General features: G+C 43.2%; 1 protein-coding gene across 6 annotated transcripts; it reads right to left on the minus strand.

Moving 5' to 3' along the window:
• Window positions 1-484: 484 nt before the first annotated feature.
• Window positions 485-16,594, minus strand: NIFK (nucleolar protein interacting with the FHA domain of MKI67). Of its 6 annotated transcripts, none has more exons than XM_057505421.1 (10): window positions 16,404-16,594; window positions 15,413-15,556; window positions 4,808-4,916; window positions 3,676-3,887; window positions 2,339-2,403; window positions 1,982-2,054; window positions 1,795-1,866; window positions 1,604-1,678; window positions 1,409-1,486; window positions 485-910 (listed from the first exon to the last, which is right to left on the minus strand). In XM_057505421.1, exons 1-10 carry the CDS (start codon window positions 16,506-16,508, stop codon window positions 719-721), a joined length of 1,125 nt encoding a protein of 374 aa, XP_057361404.1. In that variant the 5' UTR covers window positions 16,509-16,594; the 3' UTR covers window positions 485-718. The 6 variants fall into 6 exon arrangements, with proteins under 6 accessions (XP_057361404.1, XP_057361406.1, XP_057361405.1 ...); XM_057505423.1 differs by having other exon boundaries at window positions 1,409-1,471; window positions 1,598-1,678; XM_057505422.1 differs by having other exon boundaries at window positions 1,409-1,474; window positions 1,598-1,678; window positions 16,404-16,593.
• Between the last annotated feature and the right edge of the window lie 5,320 nt (window positions 16,595-21,914).

The raw sequence follows: 21,914 nt of genomic DNA on the forward strand, positions 1-21,914 counted from the left end.
GTGTATATACTTAAAATGAAGTACGTTCTACATTTTGTATCACACCTAGCCAGTATCTTTTTAGAGCTTTAACAAATATTGGGTGAGAAACGTTTCGTGGCAATGAGAATTTTTAATCAATCTGGACTAGCTATAAAAGCACATTTCAAAGGCATGGAAACTTTAGAATATCTAAGATGAAACCTACTACTTTGCTTCAAGACAGCCAGGTTCCACTCACACATAAACTGTAGAAAAAGTTTGTTGGTCACTGTTTGACTCCTGAACAACTCCACATCAATGATACTGAGATGATACTCTAAATGATGTTGTTAATACATGCCAGCCCACCAACAACCTAATGTAATGTTGGTAAGAATGACCACATACACTTCAGCAGGCTCCTCACTCCATATGTAATCTAACCTCCAGTTCCAACCATATGATCCTAAAGCCTAAGGCACCCTATGGATTAAACATGCACAGCCTAACAGAGACCCACACAGATGGTCAGGGGAGACTTTATTTTCTTTGATATTAACAACAAATACTGCAGATGAGTAAGCCTGCAGTTAGTGGTAACCCTTCTTCCCAGCCAAGTCACCAAAGACAGCAAGAAAACTGCCAAGAAAGCCAGACCACTGTTTTTCTTACTCCTCCAAAAATTATAATGGTTGCATTTCACTTTACCTAATACAAAAAAAATCACATTACATTAGAAATATTATATATAATGTATTCAGAAGCACTGACTGTTTTTTCTTCGTCTTTTTCTCCATGAGCGTTTATGCATTTGAGTCTCCTGAATTTCTTTTACACCAGCTGTTGGCTGTTTGAAAACTATTTCATTATCTTTATCGTCATCATCCATCACAGCTGCTTCAGATTTTCGTTTCTCCAAAAAAGTTGGTGTACAAACTGGTGTGGGGCCCTAGATTCAATAAGCCAAAGATTATAATATGTAAATGTGGGAGGATTAGGAATGACTTTTACCCCCAACACAACCCCCCAAATATCACCTTCCCTGTTTCTACAAGTTGTGCTGTTGTTTTAGGCCTGTTCTACCCTTCAGTGATATAAGTGCAAATAAACAGCTTAAGTGCTTATAAGACTTAGTTTGGAAATTTACAATTAGTTGGAATACAATACGCTCCAGTCTAGGACATCATGTAGAAAACTAATGCTACATTTATGAAAATAGCTATTTTTCCCTACTGACTCGGTCACTTTGCTAGAAAGGTAAAAACTACAATAAACTGACAATGGCTTTAGCTGAACTCACTTTATCTGCTAAATAACCAGTAAGAGTTTACCAAAAAGTCAGAAGATTGAATTTGAAATTTTAGTAAGTAACAACAGTAGAAACTGCTTTTCCTTTTCAGATTATTTCTGTAATACCTGATACCCATAATACTGAGGACAGTTTTACCTGGCTATCCACAGGATTCTCAGGAGATTTCTCAGGACCTGACACCTTTTTCTTCTTCTTCTTCTTCTTCGGTAAAACCTTCAATACATTTTCGGAAACTTCATCAATTGGCATTATTTATCAACTGCAGTGTCTTAGCTATACTTTTCCATTTATCTTTTCCTACTATCTGTCATGTAATAAGTAAACGTTTACCTGGCTATCCACAGTCTTCTCAGGAGTTTTCAGAGAGCCTGAAGCCTCTTTTTGATTCTTCTTCTTAGAAAAAACCTGCAATACATTTTCAGAGACTTCATCAATCTGCATATTTATCAGCTATAATATCTTAACTATACTTTCCCATTTATATTTCTCTATTATCTGGCGTGAAATAAGTAAACTTTTAACTTGCTATCCACAGGCTTCTCAGGAGATTTCTGAGCGCCTGACACCTTCTTCTTCTTCTTCTTTGGTAAAACCTTCAATAAATTTTTGGAGACTTCATCAATTGGCATATTTATCAACTGTAGTGTCTTAATTATACTTTCCCATATAGCTTTCCTTTTATCTGGCATATAATAAGTAAAAATTTACCTGGCTATCTACAGTCTTCTCAGGAATTTTCAGAGGGCCTGAAGCCTTTTTTTGATTCTTCTTCTTTGAAAAAACCCGCAAAAAATTTTTGGAGACTTCATCAATTGACATGTTTACCACCTACAGTGTCTATTTTCCCATCTATCCTTCTCTATTATCTGACATCAAATATGAAAAATAAAAATTTACCTGGCTGGCATAACAGAGAGAAGACAAGTAGTGATTCTATAGCATCTTACTATACTGATGGACAGTGACTGTAATGGGGTATGTGGTGGGGACTTGATAATAAGGGGAGTCTAGTAACCATAATGTCGTTGAAGTAATTGTACATTAATGATACAAAAAAAAAGATTTACCTGGCTGTTTGTAGATTTCTGAAGATTGGTGTTTGAAGCATTTTTTCCCTTTTTATGTATAATCTTAAATAAACATAAAGAAGTAATGACAGCCTCATTTATCTACATTTTTCACTTACATCAGACCCTCATATATATCACCAGTAAATCCTCCCTAAACGACACAGCACTGCAGTTCAAAGGCAAAAAAAGCCCACAAATACAGGAATGACCTTACAAGAAGGGAAAACTAAAGAGGGCCCTGACTGAGGAGTGGGAAGAAGCCATAGATGGGGAGGTCAAGGCCCAAACAAGGGGCTGGCTGCACAGAGGCCTGGCAGGGAGGTGGAGCCAGGGTGGATGCCAGCAGGCAGGCCCTGAGCGGGCAGGCAGTCCTGGCGAAGATCAGGACAGGGGCAGTGAAGCACTGCTGCCTTCCCAGAGTAGCCTGCATTTCTGAGCTTCAGTGTTCCAGCCCCTAAAAGGTTCCCCATAGTGCCAGGGCCCAGGTCTGTGACAAAGTGCTCTTCAACACATACCCCTGGAGACCATGTTTGGGGTCTGGGCAAAGAACTGACCGCCAGGAACTGGGCCCAAGGAGGGTGACTCAGTCTTCTAGTTTTTAGACGGGTTAAAAAACCTAATAAACTTGGGAATACATGCCAGCTCTTATCAACTCATTAGCTTTTTGAAAATAAGCCTGAGAGGGTCTATGAAGACCCAAAACAATTGAGATTTAGTTAAAAGGCTTCCACACCCAAATGGCCTGCATTCTTGTTTCACAGTAAAAGACACAGCTCTCCTTACCATGAAAGAGGGAGCAAAGAGTCAGCAGGGTCCCCTGTTTCAACCAGCAAGCAAGACCTGGATGAAACTCTGTGCTAACTCATCTTCATGGAAGCAGACTTGTTACATTTCAATCCCTACTCAATTAATTCTGATATTACCTTTAAAACAATTTCCAGTTTAAAACATTAAACGAAATTTTTATTGGAATGTATTAGAAGGATAGTCAACTAAGTATCTTGATATTTACTGACAGCATAAAATAAACCAATGATTTAATTCTGGTAACAACACCTTTAATTGTAATCTATGAGTATTATGGTTTTTGGTTAAAGTGGTTTAACCAATTATTTAAAGACAGAACACGAAAATTTTGCACATCACTTTCAAGAGTTTCTGTTTCTGTTTCTGTTTGAGGGAGATACAGGATCTGTTCTGAAAAACTCAGCAAGGGCCTACAATACAAAGTTTTAAAACCTGGTACTGATAAACACTACATCACACACTCCATATATAAAATTATGAACATGTAACTAGTGAGGTACAAATCCACCCCCAAAAAAAACTTACCAATGAAGGAAAATCATAATCAATTCCTTTCTTAGCTAATCTCTTCCTGAGCAATTTTTCTTTCTTTTTAAATCGCTCCTCCATCTGTAGCTTCTGAAGAAGCGTCCGGTTCTGATTGTACCGCTTCACTGCTGGATATGACGGCTTTTTAAATGGCATGTGCCACTCTCTAAAAAGTTCCTCATGCACTTTTTCAGGTGGTATGAAATGACCTATGTCAAAAAGAAGGCCTTCAGCCAAGTGGAGGGAGGGATTTAATGCTGACTTCAGGATTTCCCAGTGTCCTTCTCCATGTCTCACTCAGGATGACGTGTCCCCATGTATACAGAACAGCCCAGGAGAATAAAGCAGGTACCCTAAGGAGAGGCAGTCACCAGCTGTTCATCAGAGAGCTACTGTGCAGCAAGAACTGTTCCGGGGCAGAGAACACACCACAGAATGAGATGCAGGACGTAAGGGGTGGGCTCCTGAAGCTAAGGATCCCTCTGTGGGTCGTGTGGCCTGCTGGAGCCCATCTCCCCTGGGCCCCACTCCAGGATGAGGGCAGCTCACTGCCTGTCTACAGGTCCCTGTGAGGGCCCTTTTCAGGCTATGGAAGCACAATGGAATACAGGAGGCAAGCCAAAACCCCCAGAGGCAACCCACTGTGACAGACAAGGAGCCGTGGACAAAGGGCCCGGTGTCCTGATCCCAGTGGGAGTATTTCTGTCTTGTGTCACCAAGCAGGGTGGCTAACACACCCTTCACTGACTTCTGTCTCACTTCACACCTGCAGGTATTTTCCTAGGATCACCTCTAAAATAAACTACTTCATTCAGAAAAGATGTGGCCCATCCTACTCTGCCTCATCTTTCAGGAAAAAGTCAGACAACACAGCACTGGTCCTCCATGTGTGGGTGGTGCTGACATCCTCTGGGTCCCCTCTTAGCCATTTCCTCCTGCAAGAGCCATGCCTGTAATGTGCAAATGGTCCCATGACATAAAAGAGGCTATTGAGATTCTCTCTCATGGCAACAGAACCAGTTTAGAGATGCTACCTGAGGAGCCTGGACAGCTGTTGGAGCAGGCACATGAGCCTTGGGCACCTGGGGTGGGTGTCCAGTGCTCATATGGGTTCAACAGGAGCACTTACACTTTAAGAGTCTTTCACCAAAAAGGTAGTTGTTCATTGTTTCACCAACAATCTTGGCAACATCTTCAGATTCAAACTCCACGAAGCCATAGCCTTTGCTATTTCCAGTCTGCAATGGAAAATCCACAATGAAAGGTAGGACAACTGAATTCTCACATTTCACTAAAATTCTAAAATGCCATCAATTTAACAGACATTAACTGCATGTAACACTAAGGCACTTTTAATTCCAACTTCAACTCACAATATGGGGCCTGTTATAGGAAAGGGCCCAAACCTGCCACTGATTTTAAGGTATTCCTGGGTTTTTGATTATGTGACAAGTACATCACTATAACTGGAATAACTCAATAGCAGTGCCTATCACATAAAGGAAATTCTGGAAGCCCCACGATCCTTTATTCACGATCGATTTCATTGGCAGTCACTTCATGTCTTAGTAACACCCAGGATAGTACAATGCTTCATAGAGAATGCAGGTAATACAATTCTCATTCTATATGTTAAGAAATAAATAAAAACACCTAACCCCTCAGTGTCTCCAAGCTACTCAATAAAATACTGTGGCCATTTTCATGTTTCCTAGGGACTGATCACCTTTATAGTTGGGGCAAAGGAGCAGTGCCAGCATCCCTGAAATGCACATCCTGGGTTCCGGACTCTTGGCCCTGTCTCAGTGACAGAGCATGGGTCCGAGAGTCTGAATGCCGGGAGCTGGGTCCTGGCTCTGACACTTACTTGGGAAGGTAATATTAAGCCTCAGTTTTTATTCTATAAAACAGGGATAAAATACTCCCATAGGGTTGCTAAGAAGATAAGAAATAATCAAAGTGCTCCACACAATGCCTGTCAAGGACTCAATAATGTTACTGCAGGATAGCAGAATATGCTATCCCCAAGTATGCTAGTTGGTCATTATTTTGAGCCAAAGACAACTGAGAAGCAGATAAAGGAAAAGCTCACTGCCCTCCTGTATTTGTCTAAAAGCAAGACATACCAAAGGTGCCTTCCCTCCTGTCTACAGGGAAGACAAAAATTAAAATAATCTACATAACAAAGCCCACTAATTGACTTTATCTAAGGAGAGGCAGTCACCAGCTGTTCATGAGAGAGCTACTGTGCAGCAAGAACTGTTCCGGGGCAGAGAACACACCACAGAATGAGATGCAGGACGTAAGGGGTGGGCTCCTGAAGCTAAGGATCCCTCTGTGGGTCGTTAAAAAAAAAAAAATTTATTTGCCCTCCGACAATTTGCAGCCTGAGAAACTCAAAGTCCTCTTCCTTTGTCTTGTCACTTTTCTGAAAAGGTATTGTCCCTTTACTAAGATGCTAAGAAGGCCCTAGTTCTCCCCGAGTGACTCATCTCTGAGTGCTCCCACGGGGAGCATACTTATGTTTGATTTAGTCTTGTTAATCTGTATCTGTCAGTCCACTTTAAAGTCCCAGCCACAGAACCTGAGAGTAACAGAATTCTTTCCTTACACACAGTTACAATTATTAGTAGTAATAACTAGAAATATTTCGTAATCTTGCATTAAACATATTTTTGGATTTGGATCAGAACTGGTGATGTGATTCTGGAAATAAGAAACCACTTAAAAGGTTTACGGCTTAACCAGGAGGCTCATTTTCTAGCACCAGCTGTGCTACTGCCTAGTAACCTGGACATGCCCGCAGGTCAGATCTCGCTTTAGTTAACTGCAACAGGAGAACTCTGATAAAAAGTAAATGTTTAAAAACCCTTAGCCATTCAGATTCTTTCAAACAAGACAGAAAGATGAAGTGGAAGAGATGCTATGAAATCCAACTTAACATGTAACTGATATAAAGCTATTGAAAAGTGATGTGAAAATAAAATGTCAGGTGTCCAAAACAAAGACCAAACACCTTTACCTAGTAATCCCAGACTGTTGTAAATACCAAGCAAATAGTCAAAATTGGAGTGACTGGGGAATGTGGTAGCTTTATTGTGCAACAACGCTGAACATGGTAATATTAGTGCACCCCCTTAAGGAGCAGGCTTTCTGTAAGACAACCAGCCCAAACTCGTCATAACAGCCAATGTCAAGAACAGCAGCAAAAGGGGAAGGAACTGTCCCATCTGCTGAAAAGTTCCAACCGAGCACAGTGCATGGACTTTGACTGGATCCCATGATGACTAGGGAAAAAACAGCTCAAGACACTTCTGGGACTGAGGACACATGAGGATGCAGAGAATGCTATAGATGCTGCATTGTGTGTATGTGGGAGGGTCTTATTCTTAGATTTATGATGAAGTATTCAGCATTAAAGTATTAATATGTGACTGCTACTTTCTCCAAAAGGTTCAGCAAAGAAAAAAGTTTATGTTTCTACAAATACATAGAAAGATGAAGCTAGTGTGTCAGGATGTCACTAATGGATAGTTAATGGGTGAATCCAGGTGAGGGGTAGAGAAGTTCACTACACTATTTTTTCAACCAGTCTGTAGACTTGAACATTTTCAAACCACAAAGGTGGGGGGAACAATGACTACATTGCAATGTAGGAAGAAATGTACAAAATAACAACACACAAAAGGCAGAAAAAATTTTTTCAGAAAAGACAGGGCATTCAAGATGGTGGTGTGAGAGGTGAGATAGAGAATGCCTCCCAAAACCACATATAGTGTGAAAATATAGTTAATACAACTAGCCCTAAAACAGCAACAGGAAAGAAGGCTGCACCAGACTGCATACAGACCTCACAGAGCAGACCTCATAAAACAGAGTAACATATGAAAGCCTTGATCTGGTGGGACCCAAGCCTTTCCCCCACCTAAGCTCACGAGCAGGAGGAAGAGAAACAGAGTAGGGAAGGAATGGAAGCCTAAGACTGCTGAACACCCAGCCCTGGAGGTCTGCTTTGGAGCACAAACCTACACTGTGTGGTGCTCTGGAGGTTGGTGGGGATGAGGAGCTGGGACAGGTGGAGTGCTTGACAGACTGAGATTCCGGCCGTTTGTGGAGGATGGGGATCCACACCTGGCTGCTCTGGGACAAGGGAAAGGCAGGTGGTCTGACAGGCTTCCTAGCAGCGAGACGGCTGCTGGAGGAGCGGGGGTTGCACAGAGCCTGCTGCACTGGGGAGGGGACAGCTGGACAAGGTTGTCTGGGCGTGCTCTGCCCAGCAGACTGGGAACTTTGAGGACCTTCAGGCGCTCCATCCCCCTGGCTGCCTACTCAGCTCTGAGACCCTCCACTGTGACATGCAGCCTGCTGCACCTTCCTCTTGGCCTGCCAGCACCTGCTTGCAAACCAGCAGTCACTGCGCTGGGGTCAGGCCAGCCAGAGACACAAAGCACAGAGGCTTACACCTGTGTGCTTGGCCAACTGGCTCTTATACTGGAGACAGGCACCGCAGCCGGGAATCAGGAAACCGCTCTTTCCTTCCCCCAGGCACCAGCTTCACTCCGCTACAACCCCCAACCTCACTCTAGGGGATGAGCAGTTCCAGAGGCTAGAGCTTCTGGGCACTAGTGGGCACCACAAAGAAATATGAAACGTCAAAGGAAGTTGGTTCAGACCAAAACTTCACAAACCCCAGGCAAAGGGCCAAATGAAACTGAACTCACCAATCTTCCTGAAAGAGAGTTTAAAATAAAAATCATAAACAACCTCATGGAGATACAGAAAAACATTCAAGGACTCAGGGACAAATTTAAGATGGAGATTCAACCATTAAGAAATTCCATATCTGAAATGAAACATACAATGGAGGGATTTAAAAGCACAATAGATGTAGTAGAAGAGACAGTAAATGGAACAGAAATTAGAGAAGAGGAATATAAAGAAGCTGAGGCACAGAGAGAAAAAAGAATCTCTAAGAATGAAAGAATATTGAGAGAAATGTGTGACCAATCCAAACAGAACAAAATCTGCATTATAGGGGTACCAGAAGAAGAAGAAGAGAGAAAAAGGGATAGAAAGTGTCACTGAGGAGGTAACTGCTGAAAACTTCCCCAATCTGGGGAAGGAGATAGTTTCCCAAGCCATGGAGGTGCACAAATCTCCCAACACAAGGGACCCAAGGAAAACAACATTAAGACATATAATAACTAAAATGGCAAAGATCAAGGATAAAGACAGACTTTTAAAAGCAGCTAGAGAGAGAAAAAGGATCACATACAAAAGAAAACCCATCGGCTATCATCATATTTCTCAACAGAAGCCTCACAGGCCAGAAGGGAGTGGCATGATATATTTAATGCAATAAAGCAGAAGGGCTTGAACCAAGAATACTCTACCTGGCAAGGTTATTCATTAAATTTGAAGGAGGGATTAAACAATTTTCAGATAAGCAAAAGCTGAGAGAATTTACCTCCCACAAACCACCTCTACAGTCCATTTTGGAGGTAGGGACTGTTATAGATGTAAGTATTCCTAAGGCTAAGTAGATGTCACCAGGGGAAGTAAAACCACAGCAAACTAGAACAATTAATTACTAAGTAGATGCAAAATCAAATCAACTAACCCAAAGTCAATCAAGGATAGACAGAGTACAGAATATGATACCTAATATATAAAGAATGGATGAGGAAGAAAAAGGAGGAAGAAAAGAATCTTTAGGTTGTGTGTGTAATAGCAAACGAACTGAGTTAAGTTAGACTGTTAGATAGTAAGGGAATTACCCTTGAACCTTTGGTAACCACAAATCTAAAGCCTGCAATGGCAATAAGTACATAACTGTCGATAATCACCCTAAATGTAAATGGTCTGAATGTACTGATCAAAAGACACAGAGTCACTGAATGGATAAAAAAACAAGACCTGATCTATATGCTGCCTACAAGAGACTCACTTCAAACCCAAAGACATACACAGACTAAAAGTGAAGGGATGGAAAAAGATATTTCATACAACCAATAGGGAGAAAAAAGCAGGAATTATGGTACTTGTATCAGACAAATTAGACTTCAAAACAAAGAAAGTAAGAAGAGACAAAGAAGGACATTTACATAATGATAAAGGAGTCAGGCCAACAAGAGGATATAATTATTATAAATATCTATGCACTCAACACAGGATCACCTACATATGAAACAAATACTAAAAGAATTTAAGGGGGAAACAGAATGCAATGCATTTATTTTAGGAGACTTCAACACACCATCACTCCAAAGGACAGATCAAGCAGACAGAAAATAAGCAAAGAGACAGAGGCACTGAACAACGTATTATGGACCTAACGGACATCTACAGAACATTTTATCCAAAAGCAACATGATAAACATTCTTCTCAAGTGCACATGGAACATTTTCAAGAATAGATCATATACCAGGCCACAAAAAGAGCCTCATTAAATTAAAAAAGATTCAAATTGTACCAAGCAGCTTCTCAGATCACAAAGGTATGAAACTAGAAATAAATTACACAAAGAAAATGGAAAAGCCCACAAACACATGGAGGCTTAATGACATGCTCCCAAATAATCAATGGATCAATGACCAAATAAAAACAGAGAACAAGCAATATATGGAGACAAACAACAACAATAATTCAACACCGCAAAATCTGTGGGATGCAGTGAAGGCTGAGCTACGAGGGAAGTATACTGCAATACAGGCCTACCTCAGGAAAGAAGAACAATCCCAAATGAACAGTCTAAACTCACAATTAATGAAACTAGAAAGGAAGAACAAATGAGGCCCAAAGTCAGTAGAAGGGACATAATAAAGATTAGAGCAGAAATAAATTTGAGAACAAAACAACAGAAAGAATGAATGAAAGCAGGGGCTGGTTCTTCGAGACAATAAACAAAATAGATAAACCCCTAGCCAAATTTATCAAGAAAAAAAAAAAGAGTCTACACATATAAATAGAATCAGAAATGGGAAAGGAAAAATCACTACAGATATCACAGAAATACAAAGAATTATTAGAGAATACTATGAAAAATTGTATGGAAACAAACTGGATAACCTAGAAGAAATGGAGAACTTTCTAGAAAAATACAACATTCCAAGGCTGAGCAAGGAAGAAAAAGAAAATCTGAAAAGACCAATTACCAGCAAGGAAATAGAATTTGTAATAAAAACACTACCTATGAACAAAACGCCTGTACTAGATGGTTTCACTGCTGAATTTCATCAAACATTTAGTGAGACCTAATACCCATCCTCCTTAAAGTTCTCCAAAAAGTAGAAGAGGAGGGAATACTCCCAAACTCATTCTATGAGTCCAACATCACTCTAATACCAAAACCAGGCAAAGACACCACAAAAAAAGAAAATTACAGACCAATATCTCTGATGAACATAGATACAAAATACTCAATAAAATAATAGCAAACCAAATTTTAAAATACATCAAAAAGATCATCCATCATGATCAAGTGGGATATATCCCAGGGATGCAAGGATAGTAAACATTCAAAAATCCATCAACATCATCCACTACATCAAGAAAAAGAAGGACAAAAACCACGTTTATCTCCATAGATGCTGAAAAAGCATTCGACAAAATTCAACATTCATTCATAATAAAAATTCTCAACAAAATGGGTATAGAAGGCAAGTACCTCAACATAAAAAAGGCCATATATGAAAAACCCACAGCTAATATCATACTTAACAGCAAGAAGCTGAAAGCTTTTCCTTTAAGATCGGGAACAAGACAAGGATGCCCACTCTCCTCACTTTTATTCAACATAGTTCTGGAAGTCATTGTCATGGCAATCAGACAACACAAAGAAATAAAAGGCATTCAGACTGGCAAGAAGAAGTTAAACTGTCCCTGTTACTGATTTGTATATTAAAAAACCCTAAAGGATCCACTCCAAAACTACTAGATCTAATATCTGAATTCAGCAAAGTTGTGGGATACAAAATTAATACGCAGAAGTCTGTTGCATCTGATACACCAATGATGAACTAGCAGAAAGAGAAACCAGGAAAATAATTCCATTCACACTTGCATCAAAAAGGATAAAATACCTAGGAATAAACCTAACCAAGGAACTGAAAGACCTATACTCTGAAAACTACAAGACACTCATGAGAGAAATTAAAGAGGACACTAATAAATGGAAACACATCCCATGCTCACGGATAGGAAGAATTAATATTGTCAAAATGGCCATTCTACCTAAAGCAATCTACAGATTCAATGCAATCCCCATCAAAATACAAACAGCATTCTTCAATGAACTAGAGCAAATAGTTCTAAAATTCATATGGAACCACAAAAGACCCTGAATAGCCAAAGTAATCCTGAGAAGGAAGAATAAAGCGGGGGGGATTATACTCCCTGACTTCAAACTCTACTACAAAGCCACAGTAATCCAGACAATTTGGTACTGGCACAAGAACAGACCCACAGACCAGTGGAACAGACTAGAGAACCCAGACATAAACCCAAGCATATACGGTCAATTAATATACGATAAAGAAGCCATAGATATACAATGGGAAAATGACAGCCTCTTCAAAAGCTGGTGTTGGCAGAAATGGACAGCTACATGTAAGAGAATGAAACTGGATTATTGTCTAACCCCATACAAAAAAGTAAACTCAAAATGGATCAAAGACCTCAATGTAAGTCATGAAACCATAAAACTCTTAGAAAAAAAACACATAGGCAAAAATCTCTTGGACATAAACATTAGCAAATGCTTCATGAACATATCTCCCCAGGCAAGGGAAACAAAAGCAAAAATGAACAAGTGGGACTATAACAAACTAAAAAGCTTCTGTACAGCAAAGGATACCATCAGTAGAACAAAAAGACATCCTAAAATATGGAAGAATATATTCATGAATGATATATCCGATAAGGGGTTGACATCCAAATTATATAAAGAGCTCACATACCTCAACAAACAAAAAGGAAATAAGCCAATTAAAAAATCGGCAGAGGAGATGAACAGACACTTCTTCAAAGAAGAAATTTAGATGGCCAACAGGAACATTAAAAGATGCTCCACATCCGTAATCATCAGAGAAATGCAAATTAAAACCACGATGAGGCATCACTTCACACCAGTTAGGATGGCCAACATCCAAAAGACAAACAACAACAAATGTTGACGAGGATGTGGAGAAAGGGGAACTCTCCTACACTGTTGGTGGGAATGTAAAGTAATTCAACCATTGTGGAAAGCAGTACGGAGGTTCCTAAAAATACTGAAAATAGAAATACCATTTGACCCAGGAATTCCACTCCTAGGAATATACCCTAAGAATGCAGGAGCCCAGTTTGAAAAAGACATATGCACCCCATGTTTATTGCAGCACTATTTACAGTAGCCAAGAAATGGAAGCAACCTAAGTGTCCATCAGTAGATGAATGGATAAAGAAGAGGTGTTACATATACACAATGGAATATTATTCAGCCATAAGAAGAAAACAAATCCTGCCATTTGCAATGTGGATGGAGTCAGAGAGTATTGTGCTCAGTGAACTAAGCCAGGCAGAGAAAGACAAGTATCAAATGATTTCACTCATCTGTGGAGTATAAGAACAAAGCAAAAACTGAAGGAACAAAACAGCAGCAGACTCACAGAACTCAAGAATGGACTAAAAGTTACTAAAGAGAAAGGGATTAGGTAGGATAGGTGTGAAGGGAGGAATAAGGGGGAAAAAAGGGACATTATGATTAGCACATACAATGTGGGGGGTGGGATATGGGGAAGCTAGCGTAACAGAGAAGACAAGTAGTGATTCTACAGCATCTTACTATGCTGATGAACAGTGACTGTAATGGGGTATGTGGTGGGTAGTTGATAATAGGGGGAGTCTAGTAACCATAATGTTGTTCATGTAATTGTACACCAATAGCAAAAAATAAAAAATAAAATAAAAAAGACAAGGCAAATATGCAACTCACAGAACAGGGAATTCCAATAGCCAGTAACACAATCCCCATCTTACCAATAAGGCAGCTACAAAATGATGACCTTTCTCTACTCAGTCAGCCTGAGGATATGTTATACAGTAGTATTTTTTAAACTAAGAGTCTGACCTTTTAGAGGGCAAGAAAATCAGTTCAGTAGGTCAGAAAGGTATTTTAAAAAAAAACTGAACAGAAAGGTTAAGTACTGCCTTGTAAAACTTTTCTTTTAGTTACATTTATATACTTGTGTATGTGTGCTAGTTTGCACTGTAAAATGTATTTCTGATTGTGGGTCAAAAGTCTGAAAATATTATTCTTCTCTATCTGCACAATAATGTACCTAGCAGTCTCACATGTAAGAGCAAAAAACTAAAGAACCTAACGTTCAAAAGGAGGGTGGATAAATCAATTTTAGTATATTCAAGCAAAGGAACACAGCAATGACATCAAATGTTCTAGAGTTAAATGAATAAAGCTCAAAACAGATTGTTGAATGAAAGATTTTAGTTTCAGAATGACAATATAATTAGTATAGATTTTAAACAAACAACACTATACAATGCATAGTGATACATGAACACAAAGTACAGTATATTGTATTTCATTGTACAATAATGAAAAGCACTATAACCCTAATCCTGGGCATGGGAGGAAAGTAAAAGAGGATTGGGGAAGGGTACAAAAGGAACCTCAGTCTTATAATCTATCAGTAAAGAACAAAGATCTGAAGCAAGTACAAGATCAAGTTGACATTTGATAAAAGTGAACAGTGGATTACTAGTCGTTAAATCATTCCCTAGGAAGCTTCAGGATGTTTAAAATAAAATACCTCATCTACATAATAAGCAACTATTACAAACAAGTAAATGGAAAAAGAAAGGGAGGAATAGAGAAACATTATTTTGGTTAAAATGGAAGAAATATCAAGGCATTTTAAAATTAAAATTCCCTTTAATACTGAGATGTTGCTTTGACTACATACTTAATACCTGTGGTTTTATGACACTAGCACGTACTGGGTGATCCCCATGCTCTCAAATGCCAATCCAAATGTAAAATTGAACTGTGATAAAATGTGGAAAAACCGTATCAAGAAAAAAATAGATTTCCACAACGAGATGTCTATGTTAACAACTAATAAAAGTGTATGTGTAGGGGAAGAATATAAAGTAGGCCACTCTTCTATTACTGAAAACAAACTACATAAACCTTTTTCTATTAGGAGGTAGGTATGACATAGGAATATTTACACAGTGTTTACTGTGTGTAGATACTTGCTCATTACTTTGATCTTTGATACTCCTAGGTCATAGCTATTCCATTCATATTTTACATATCATAAAACGGAAGCATAGAGAGGTTATATAATTTGTCCAAAGCCATACTCTCAATAGTTACTCCTAATCATTCACTATATGAACCTTTGCTATTACAGGGATGCCTACACCAGAGGCCAAGACAAACCTACACTTCAAACTGAAGTTCATGCAAACCTGGCTCAGTAGCCACAGGATAAATATAATTCTTTATGAGGCCTGCCAATTTGAGGATTTGGGCCAAGGACTTTTTCCTTTAATAGTAAAACAAACATTTACAGTAATAATGATCTTGCTCTGGAGGCTGTCTCAGGTTCCAGTATCAGCCCCCCTTTCTGGAGCAAAGTGTGAAAATACCATGAGAACATGCTCTGGGAAATGTCAAGGATGACACATTTTTGTAAAATAAAATAATCTAACTCAATACAAAAACCTTACCCTTTTACTTCTGGACAGCCTGAATCTTGTAACAGTGCCAAACTGGGAGAAATATGCCCGGATCTGGGTTTCATATAGTGCTGGAGGTATGTGGCCCACGTAGATTACTCCAGGAGTCAGTTTTTTTTGCTTCTGCTTCTGTTGCTGAAGACATAAAGACCAGGCAAAACATTTTTAATAAAAATAATCTAACGATGTCAGCAAACATGTAAACCCCCACAGCTCTCAGTCCAAGGGAAGAGATGGGGAACCTGCCCTGTATTTCCACTCACCACAGCAGTAACTGAAAAATTAGCTATTTAGTATCTATCTCCCCAGGAGGCAACGGTAAAGCAGATGGTCTCCTCGGCGTGCATCCCAGCAACCAGCACCATGCAAACGCTCTTACGCTTTGAATCACGGATAAGCAACGAAGTCTTAGCACGCATGACTGCACCGGAGCACCCACACGGACGCACCCTAGGTTTGTATGCAGCTCACCACCTAACCGCACGATTCCCAGGCGTCTGCTGACCTTCACGATGCCTACTGACCTTATGGCATCTCGGTCATCCCGCCTGTGCCTTCTACAAGAACTTTAAATTTTTCCAGACGCGAATTTTATGCTAAAAACCAAGGCAAACATAACGATGTCAGGGCCCCAGTCAGCAAAACGAACTTCGCAAATACTTTCAGGAATTCCGAAACCACCAACCGGGCAAACAAATTTCCCAAATTCGGCGGCAGAGAAACACGACAGTTCCAATCCCGGTCCACCAGCAGCAGGAGGCCCGCCCCCGACCCGCCAGCTTTCCCCTGCGCCATCCCGACGCGCCCCTCCGCTCCACAACCCGGAAGGCCTGCCGGCCGAGCCCCACAGTTCTGAGTCGGTGAAAACCGCCCGGTGCGGGGGTCCCGCGGCTTTAGAGCCGGTGGGCCTGGGGTCCTCCTGGGCACCCTGGAGGCGCGGAGCGGGACGCGGCCCCAGACCCCGGGCCCGGCCGCCGCTCACCTGCCTGGCGCGCAGGCGGACCTGCGCTACCTCCTTCTGAAACTTGGCGTCCTCCTGTGGGTTCAGGGACAGGAACGGCTTTGCCGGGCCGGCAAACGCCGCCATGCCGAAGGGCTCCACGATACTGCACCACGCGGCGCGGCGGATATGCCGGCCTTCCGCTCCGGTGCGGCGGAAGTGGGAAGGAAGGCGGCGGGGGCGGGGCGTGACGCGCCGGGACAGACGTATGCGCGGGGCGCGGCGGGCGCTTGTGGGGCGGCGGCGTGACGCGCTGGGTGGGGCGCGCTGGCTGCGGCCGGGGGCCGGCGGGAGGTGGAATCTCGGTGTCCCCCACCTGCCCCAGTCTCATACCTGCCACCTGTGTGAAATGGCAGGGACTTGTTCATTACCGGGGCCCTGGTGTCTGGGGCTGAACCTTGGGGCTGCCTTTAACCGCGAGGATCCCCTCGCGGGAAATGAGGGCTCCAGGCGAGGCCACGGTCATTTGTGCCTTTCCAAGACCCTAGTGCGTGCGGAGGGCGCAGGGGCACGAGGACCGGCAACCAGCCCAGCCTGCTGGTCTGGAAGGCACGCGCGCAGATGCGAGGAGCCGGGCCTGGCTGGTGCGCGAGCTCAGGTGGAGATGCGGCACAGGCTGCCGGGCGGGCGTGTAGGGGGCCAGCTCCACCGAGAGGCCGCGCCTGCCTTCACCTCCTCCACCCGTCACCCCTCCGGGAAGTCTTCCGTGACCCTGTCGCGGAGGCTTGCTCATATTAAACGCTCCCTTACAACTGTGTTTTCACGAAGAGGTGGTGGTCTCAGAAGCGTGCAAGCAGAGAGCAATTTTCTTCTTACTCAGGACTGGGCCTTCTCATGGGCTTGTTCCTGCTGCCCTCGGATGAAATGTTTAGGTATCAGCAAGTAGAAGCATTTTCCAGGTGTTCAAAATCTATTATCAATTGTCTCCTCTCCCCCAGCTCACTCGGTTCAAGTGAGAAATCTCACAATGGGATCTCCAGTGACATTGTCCCTATTGGCTCCAGCTCTCCCCTGCACCTGTTTCTGTTTTCAGCCTCTCCAGGAGTGAGATAGGGACAGAATGAGGAAGGGGCAGGAAGGGGTTCCTTGACTGGCAGGTGTCACCTGGCTGGGGAATTTCGGATGAAGCACATTCTGCACTGCTGGGTCTTTCCAAGCACACTTTAGAGGTATTCCCTCGCCTAGCTGCTCATGACTCAACCACCTGCTTAAGTCGGGTCTGTGTCCAGGTGCACCTCTTGGAAGGGCCTAAGCTGACCCATCTTGGTCCTTTGGTAAGAGTCAAGGAAGGTGCTTGTTCCTCTTTGTGTTGTTGCAGGGCAGTCCTCATGGCTGGCCTCAAAATTACATACTGTGTATGAATCAGCTACTGGTTTCCATTTCCCCAAATTCTGGAAGACACACACTAAGCTCTCCATACCCTGAAGGGTTAGGTTTTGTGTGTGTGTGTGTGTGAATTTCCCCTTCCCTCCCCAGAATGAAACCTTGACATATATCAGCCCCTATGGGGAGGGAAGCAGAGGAACAGAGAAGGGAAGACAGCAAACGGACAATTCTCTTCTGGGAGATTCCCTCTCCAGTTGTCCCAAAAACCTCCATGAATTCCTGGCTGCCCCTTGCATACCCAAGGTAGGTAGTGACCCAAGGCTTCTCAAAATTGTCTTGAGCATGTGGATTGCCTGGGGGGTCTTTTTACAAGACTTATTCTGATTTGTAGGTCTGGAGTGGGGCCCCAGGTTCTGTGTTTCTAACAAGTTCCCAGGTGGGGCTCATGCTTCATAGACCACACTTTGAGTAGCAGCAGTACAGATCTGGGGGACTGATCACATTACTGGGTTGAATATTGTCCCCCAAAAGATATGTTCAGCTTTTTAACCACACACACAGAGTCACATAACAAAGGAGGCAGGAATGGTGGTGATACACTACAAGCTGAGGAATTCCAAATATTGCTGGCAACCACCAGAAGCCAGGAAGAGATAATGCAGGGTTCTTCTCTAGAGCCTGCTAACATCTCCCGGCTGGGGCCGGGTGCTGGAGGAAGTCCTGGATGTTCACAGAAGGAAACCAGGACACCCCGTCCTTGGCCCTTCACAGACTGCAGAAGTCAGCTTTGACCAGGGAAGACTCTCAGCCCCCAGATCCTGCTGCCCAGAATGGACCTGCTGTTTCCCCTTTCTGAGCCTTGGTCATTTACTCCTCAGTTAACAGTGACTTCCAGTGATATTTGCTCCGACCCTGCTGGTAACATCTCACTCTGCTGAGCCTCCACTGCCCAAGGCCCTCTGAGACCTGGGCAGGTGGTCACAGGAGTTGATGGCCATTCCAGTCAGAGACCAGAAACCTACTAATCCAGCATGTGCCTGGGGGAAATCCTCCTTTCTGCCAGACTTCAGCGTTCTCATCCATTAGGAAGATGTTCTCATCCATTAGGAAGAGGTTCTCATCCATGGGGAGCATGCAAGTTGGTGTCTGGAACTCCTGGGTGGAGACACTACCAATAATCAGTGGGCAGTTGGCCTTCCGCATGCCCTGGGGACGGGCTAGACCCCTGGTGTCTATCCTTTCTGCCCTTCCTTCCCCTCTCCGTCCTTCCCTTCTCTCCTTGCCTCCCTCCCTCCCTTCTTTCGGCTTGCATATAGAGGGGGGACGCCTTTTACTGAGTTGGCCTGTGCACATTACCTCAACACCCTGACTCCCGCACTCGGTGCTTGTGACACCATCAGCTACTGTAACAACCAAAGTGCCTCCACACCTTTCATGTGCCTAAGTGGACTGTTGGGGGTGCTTACTCTTTCCCTTCCTTTCTCCCTTCTGACCTCCTGTGCCACCACTTAGGACAGGATGGTGGCATGTTGTGGTGCCACCATCACCACCTGTGGGCTGGAGCACCAGCTGTGGGCCCAGCATGGTGAGGGCTGGCAGCTGGGGTGTGCAACAGGGCTGGGCCTGCATCGGGGGCAAGGCAGGGTATGCTGAGTGTCCAGTAGCTGGGCTTAGGAGAGGGCTTGAAGGAGGTGGCTCAGAGCTGGCAGAAAGGACATGGGTGGCACTGGGAGGGGAGCATGTGGATGTACCTGCCTTCCTCTCCCGTTCTCCTCTGTTCCCACCACTGCCTCATCTCTGTGGGCAATACGCCACCCCAGACAGTGGCTCAGCTGTCAGTTGGCCTGCTCAGCCCTGCCTGGCTGCCCCATTGCTCAGTCATGGGGTCTTGGGATGAGCCTGGAAGGGACAACTCCAGGGGAAGGATGGGAGAAACTCTATTCTGCATCACTAGCCTTGATAAATGTCACCTGACCAAGTAAAAAATTGTCTGCAGTCCATTCAGGATGACACCATGAGGGGAATTTACTTTCTGTCCTTGCAAATGGTTGTCATCTGTCATATCCTGCCCTGTGCCAGGTTTAACAATATGAACAGCCCCAAATCCAGACAGGGTGAGGCAGCGAGGGCAGAGCTGGGTGGACCCTGGGGAGGGAGTGGACGAGTGGATAGTGGCAGGTGGCCAGGTCTAGATTCTCTCTGGAGGCCCTGGGGCTGACTCCCCACCCCTCCTCCATCCCAGGGTCCCTCCTGCCCTTCAGGATGGGGTGTGGGTCATGGTGTTCTGGGTCCTGCAGGGCCCATAGTCCACATTGTGATTTCCCCTTTTCAGTCTGTGTTAATCATGTTGTTTATTTTCTGTATGTTTAGACATCTTATAAACCTTGCTGGCTGAGGAGAGACTGTCCCTCCCAGGGCTATCCAATTCTGAGATAGTGAAGACTCAGACTAGGGCATGTCTTTCTTATGCCACCTCCTTATCTAGTGCTCACACAAGCCAGTATTTCCCTTGCCCAAATCGTGGCAGGGCCAGGTACCAGCCAAAGCACACTGGAATCACTCACATTGGTCAATCAGAGGCTAGTTACCCTGCCTGGCCTGTCACTCCCATGGAGACACCCTAAAGGCTCTGGCTCAGGCTGCTCATTTCTGCTTCTGCCTCCTGAGCATACCTGGTGCCACCCCCATGGTCCTGCTTGGCATGGTGTGCCCTGCCCTCTCTGGAAATGTGTATCAAATCCTTCTTTCAGTGGCTCTGGCTTCTCCATGCTGTCATCCTGTCACTTGTTACCATTTCCCCCTGGATTTACCTGAGCTGTGGACTTTCTTCCACTTTGCAAAAGACAGTAAAATACCTCACCTGTTCATATTTTATTAGGATGATGTCCTGCTCGGTGCATGCCCTTTGGTGCTTATGCTTCCAGGTCACCAGACAAAGGAACAATTTAAAACATCAGTGTAGGTGGAAAGTGGATCATCTAACATCTGGTTGTACAACTTCTTGTAGGTTGGTATCTAATTCTTTACTGTCAAAAGCACTGAAGCAAATCCTATTTGAAAATGTCTACCACTAATCAGTAAAGACAACTTTGGATGGTAAATATCTGTTATTTTTGTCTAATATCCAGAGGGAACTAAAATACTGAGTGTGGTTGCTTCCATTCTCTTCTACTTACCTTTGTGAATATCTTAGCCTGAATTCTTAGGCAGGCTAAGTCTAAGACAGAGATTAGGTGATGACATTTTATTTGGGTCATGGGTGGGTGAATTCCAGGTCATTGAGAGTGAGGAACAGACGAAAGTGAGGCAGCAAAGCTCAGAAAACAAATACAGAATGCTGCATTTTTACACTGGCCACCGTCTCACAACTAACTGGTTGCTGAGTTGCTCAATTACATGGGACTTTCTGCATTTCTGCAGAGATTGTGTGGAGCTACTATTTCATAGAACAGTCTGTTAGGATGAGGAAGGGTAAGCAATTTATCTGTCAGCACCCAACCACATTCTGCCTTTTATTAGTTGAAGTTTGCCCCATGTACCATTAACCTCACGCACTTTCAGGTTACGTGCTCAGTCCCTCTGGGAAGCTGTTAGGGAAGCCAGAGCCTCTGTGAGCTGGGATGGGAGGGCAGGGTTGCAGCTGCTTCAGAGAATGATGAAGGCAGTGTTGAAGGCTGGCTTGTGCTCTGGGGGAGACTGAGGCACTAGTGTCATTAGTTGACCCAGTGTGGATGTTGGCTAGGACTCTGCACTGAGAATTTGCTTGGCTGAACATTGCCTCTTATAAAGAGTAATGGGGGAGGGCTCCTCCAGGGGCAATTACTATGACTAATTTCTCAGCAATCCTATCTACCTACCCATCTATCAAAAGAACACAAGTTTCATCTACAGTTACATGAACTCATTTGACAAAGAAAGAACACAGCCTTATCCATCTTATTTAGAGAACACCTCCATTAAAACTTTACTTTTGTTTAATGTTTATAAAATTTGTAACACATTTATGTTGTGTGATGAACCATGTTACCGTTCAGTGATAAAGTAGAAGGAATTTTAGCAATTAGGTCCTTGTGATTATAGGACATTTTACATTATATTAATTTTGTAGGGGATTAGCATGGATAATCAAATGATTTTAAGCAATATTTTCATGTTAGGTTAAAATTG

Source organism: Manis pentadactyla, chromosome 8 (genome assembly GCF_030020395.1).
Source record: "Manis pentadactyla isolate mManPen7 chromosome 8, mManPen7.hap1, whole genome shotgun sequence".
Classification (NCBI taxonomy): Eukaryota; Metazoa; Chordata; class Mammalia; order Pholidota; family Manidae; genus Manis; species Manis pentadactyla.